Source organism: Phaseolus vulgaris, chromosome 11 (assembly GCF_000499845.2).
Source record: "Phaseolus vulgaris cultivar G19833 chromosome 11, P. vulgaris v2.0, whole genome shotgun sequence".
In the NCBI taxonomy this organism is placed as follows: domain Eukaryota; kingdom Viridiplantae; phylum Streptophyta; class Magnoliopsida; order Fabales; family Fabaceae; genus Phaseolus; species Phaseolus vulgaris.
The window spans coordinates 18,271,323-18,275,480 of record NC_023749.2 but is presented as its reverse complement, the minus strand read 5'-3'; the positions used below and the strand labels follow the sequence as shown (position 1 = coordinate 18,275,480).

Genomic DNA, 4,158 nt, shown 5'->3' with positions numbered 1-4,158 from the left:
CCACAAACACATGCCCCTTGATCGGTCCTCGGGGCTCGTACCTTATGTCGAACTCAGATAGCTCTACGGCCCACTTCACCATCCTCCCGGCTACGTCTGGCTTCTTGAGCACCTTCTGGATGGGAAGATCGGTCATCACTACAACCGTGAAGCTGTGAAAGTAATGGCGGAGCCTCTTTGCTGAGAACACCACCGCCAGAGCTGCCTTCTCCAGGGCCTGATACCTTACCTCAGGACCCTGGAGCACCTTACTCACAAAATAAATAGGTCTCTGGACCTGGTCTTGCTCTTGAACCAAAACTGAACTGACCGCTCTTTTCGTTACAGCAAAGTACAAACGGAGAGGGGTGCCCTCCAGTGGCTTGCACAACACTGGTGGGCTTGCCAGATACCCTTTTAGCTTAATGAAAGCCTCCTCACACTCCTTAGTCCAAACGAACCTACTGTTCCGTTTGAGACACTGGAAGTAAGGATGACCCTTCTCTCCTCCAGCGGAAATAAATCGCGACAATGCCGCCAACCGATCGGTGAGTTGCTGCACCTCCTTCCCCGACGCTGGGCTCCTCATTGCCATGATCGCCGCACACTTCTCGGGGATCGCCTCAATCCCCCGCTCTGTTAGGAGGAAGCGTAAAGACTTTCCCGCTTCCACGCCAAAAATACACTTCTCTGGGTTGCGCTTCAACCTGTATTTAGTGATTGTTGCAAACAATTCCTCCAGATTAGTGACATGCTGCTCCTTCTCTCGAGAGGTTACCACCATGTCATCGACGTAAGCCTATACATTCCTTCCTAGCATCGGTGAGAGCACCCTATCCATCAACCTCTGATAGGTGGCTCTCGCGTTCTTCAGCCCGAAGGGTATTACCTTGTAACAGTAACAAGACCGCTCGGTCATGAACGCAGTCTTGCACTCGTCCATCAGATGCATCCCGATCTGATTATAGCCTGAGAATGCATCCAGGAAACTCATAAGTTGGCATCCCGACGCGCTATCCACCAAGGCGTCTATGCTGGGTAGGGGATAGGAGTCCTTTGGGCATGCCTTGTTTAGATCGGTGAAGTCCACGCACATCCTCCACTTACCATTTGACTTCTTCACCAGTACCACATTAGCCAGTCATGTGCCTCGTCGATGGTACGGCACCCAACCTGTTGAGAGTCGGTCTTCCCAACAGTACGTTGTAGGCAGATGGGGCATTCACCACTAGGTACTTGATCTTCTCGGTGCGAGACCCGGCCCCATCGGTAAACATGGTTCTCAGCTCGATGTAGCCTCGCACCTCCACTTGGTCCCTTGCAAAACCATATAAGCACCCCGGGTATGGCCTTAGATGATCGAGGGGCAGTTGTAGCTTGTTGAACGTCGGCCAGAACATCACGTCCGCCGAGCTTCCTTGGCCTACAAGGACCCTGTGCACTTTTCTCCCTGCCGTGACGAGGGAGATAACAATAGGATCGTTGTCGTATGGCACAACATCCTGGAGATCCTCCTTGGTGAAGGTGATGTCAACGTCGGGGGAGCGATCCTCTTCCACCGAATCGACCGCCATCACCAAGCGTGTGTACCTCTTCCTCTGAGAGGCCGTACATCCTTCTCCAGAGAAGCCTCTCGCAATCGTGTGCACCTCCCCGTGCACCGCCACTTCGTGCTGCGGATCCTCCGCTGGTGGTCCCGACGCCCGATCACCTTGCTTCTCCCGCAAGTAATCGCTCAGGAAACCACTTTTAACCAACTCCGCGAGTTGGTGACCTAACGCCAAGCAAGTGTGGAGTGAGTGGCCATAAGCCTGGTGAAACTCACACCACACGTTCTTTTTTCGTCCCAGCACCTTGTGGGTCTTCTCCGGTGCTCGCAGACGTGCCGCTATGGCTGGAATGGCGATCAGCTCCGCCAATTCCACCACAAAGTCAAATCTGGGGGGCGCGTTGCTCTCCCTCGCGCGCCCCCTGCCCTGGTCAGTCCTAGGTTCATAAGGGCGGGGCTTTCCCTGGGCCCCCTTTCCTTCTTTGGCCTCGTGCACCCTCATTGGCTGCTGAGACCTACTCGAGCCTGCGCATGATTTGGTCGGGATCGCGCTTTCCCTCTTTTCAGAAACAACTGTTTCTGCCACAATGTGCGCCACAACACGACGCCTAATCTCCGCGAAGGTGCTGGGGCGGTTCCTGATCAAAGATTCACTGAAAGGGCCCGCCAGAACCCCTTTCTTGAACGCATGCACCAGCATATCCTCATCTTTCCTGGGCAGCCTCACCACCTGAGCCCCAAAACGGCTAAGGTAGTCCCGGAGGGACTCGCCCTGGTTCTGGCGCACGTCGAACAGGTCGTACGACACCACTGGGGGTGCCCTGTTGACGATTTACTGCTCCATGAACAGCTTCGAGAACTGCTGAAACGAAGTGATGTGGCCATCTGGTAGGCTCACGAACCACTCCAAAGCGATCCCACTCAATGTGCTCATGAATAGTTTGCAGTACACCGCGTCTGAGCTCCCAGAAAGCGTCATCTGGGTGTGAAACGCTGTCAGATGCGTTTTTGGGTCCTCCACCCCTGTAAACGAGGCTTTCACCCCCACCAAGCCTGGTGGCACCACTGCACCCATGATCTCAGATGAGAATGGCATGGGGAAAGTCCTGGGGGGAGACGGTGGCGGTGCCACTTTCTCTTCTGCCACTCGCTCCTTCTGCGCCTGCAAAGTCTTGCGCAATTCTTCGTTAACGCGATCCAGCTCTTCATTCCTTCCCTGGGATGCAGTGAAATCTGCTTGCATCCTTTCTTGCTCCATTCTTGATGCCGCCACATCATCTTGCAGAGCTCGCATCATTTCCAAGACTTGCGCCATTGTCACAGCTCCCTCTTCAGCTGTTGGCGCGGGTGAAGTTTGCCTTGTCTTCCTCATTTTCTCAGTAAGAATCTCAAGAACAAACGACGAAACTTAGCAGCAAGGTGGATGGGATCACAAATTCACACGGGCCCCACGGTGGGCGCCAAATGATCTTGCCGGGGACTTCATTGTCAAAGAACTCGCCACGTCAAACTTGTGCCTCCCGCAAAGAACCCCAAGCGTGCCTGCGAAACACAACAAACGGCGCCTCTAGCCGCCGATTGCACTCCGACGCTCAAGTCAGCTACACAAAACCACCAAAGAACTAAGTACGATGAATCTCTGGGAGACTCGTTTGCACTCTATGATTCTCTCTCTCTCTCTGTGTTAACGGGTAACTTGTACGAATGAAATCTTACCTCTGCATGAGCGTGAGGTGCCTTAATATATCCTGCGGCGCGCCTACGTTAGTCAAATGCGAAGTAACTTCGCATGCTTCTCTCGCTGGATGTCTCGTACAACCTCAGTGTGAATACTAGGTATGGCCTGGCTAGCGCACGTACCAGGTGTTACCTACTGTCCCACCGTGATCACCCCTGCTGATGTGATTCCACTAGCCATATAGAGAAAGGTTCTTGACCTTCTTAGGAATCACCTTGAGTTGGACAAAATAGAGGCACTTTTCTTAGAGTTTGATCATTGTTCTAAGACAAGAACTCACCAAAAACTAGTACCAAATTGCAAACTCATTTGGATGAACCAATTTTAGTCAAATTGAACCGAACAAAAGAGTAAGAAAAGCAAAGGAACAAGATGAATGGACAGAATTATAAAACTGTCAAACCAAAATACTCATAAAAATAGCAAGAACACCAAAACAAACTCAAGAACACAAGCTAACAAAAACAAATGAAAGAAGAGAAAGGAAGGAGAGAAGAAATGCTCATGAAAATGGAAGGAGGATGGATGATCTCGCCACTAGAAGTGTGGAATGCTCCTAGATAAGAGTGATGCCGCCACTTGAGGACTCCATTGATCCATCAAGATAAGACTAGAGAAGAAGGCTCAAAGCTCTCCAAAGTTCACTCAAAATTTGAGTAGAGTTTTCTTAGATTAATTCCAATCTGAATTTTACAAGGAGAGCACCTCTATTATAGCCTAAGGTGCTGAAAATGCAAGCTAAACAATTTCAAAATTCCCTCCTAAAACATTCTAGAACCAGCGCCTATTCCATGCATGAGGAAGGTGTGACTCTTTCCTTCACTTTGGCACCTCCTATTCTACTCCTACACCTATCGACTAATACACCCCCCTAAAGCTCCTAATTAAAGCC

At 51.2% G+C, this 4,158-nt stretch overlaps 1 protein-coding gene across 1 annotated transcript; it reads right to left on the bottom strand.

Moving 5' to 3' along the window:
* Positions 1–1,112: 1,112 nt before the first annotated feature.
* On the bottom strand, positions 1,113–2,843 carry LOC137835877 (uncharacterized). The gene is made up of 2 exons (XM_068644623.1): positions 2,431–2,843; positions 1,113–2,349 (listed from the first exon to the last, which is right to left on the bottom strand). The coding sequence occupies exons 1-2, from the start codon at positions 2,841–2,843 to the stop codon at positions 1,113–1,115; spliced, it is 1,650 nt and encodes a 549-aa protein (XP_068500724.1).
* Between the last annotated feature and the right edge of the window lie 1,315 nt (positions 2,844–4,158).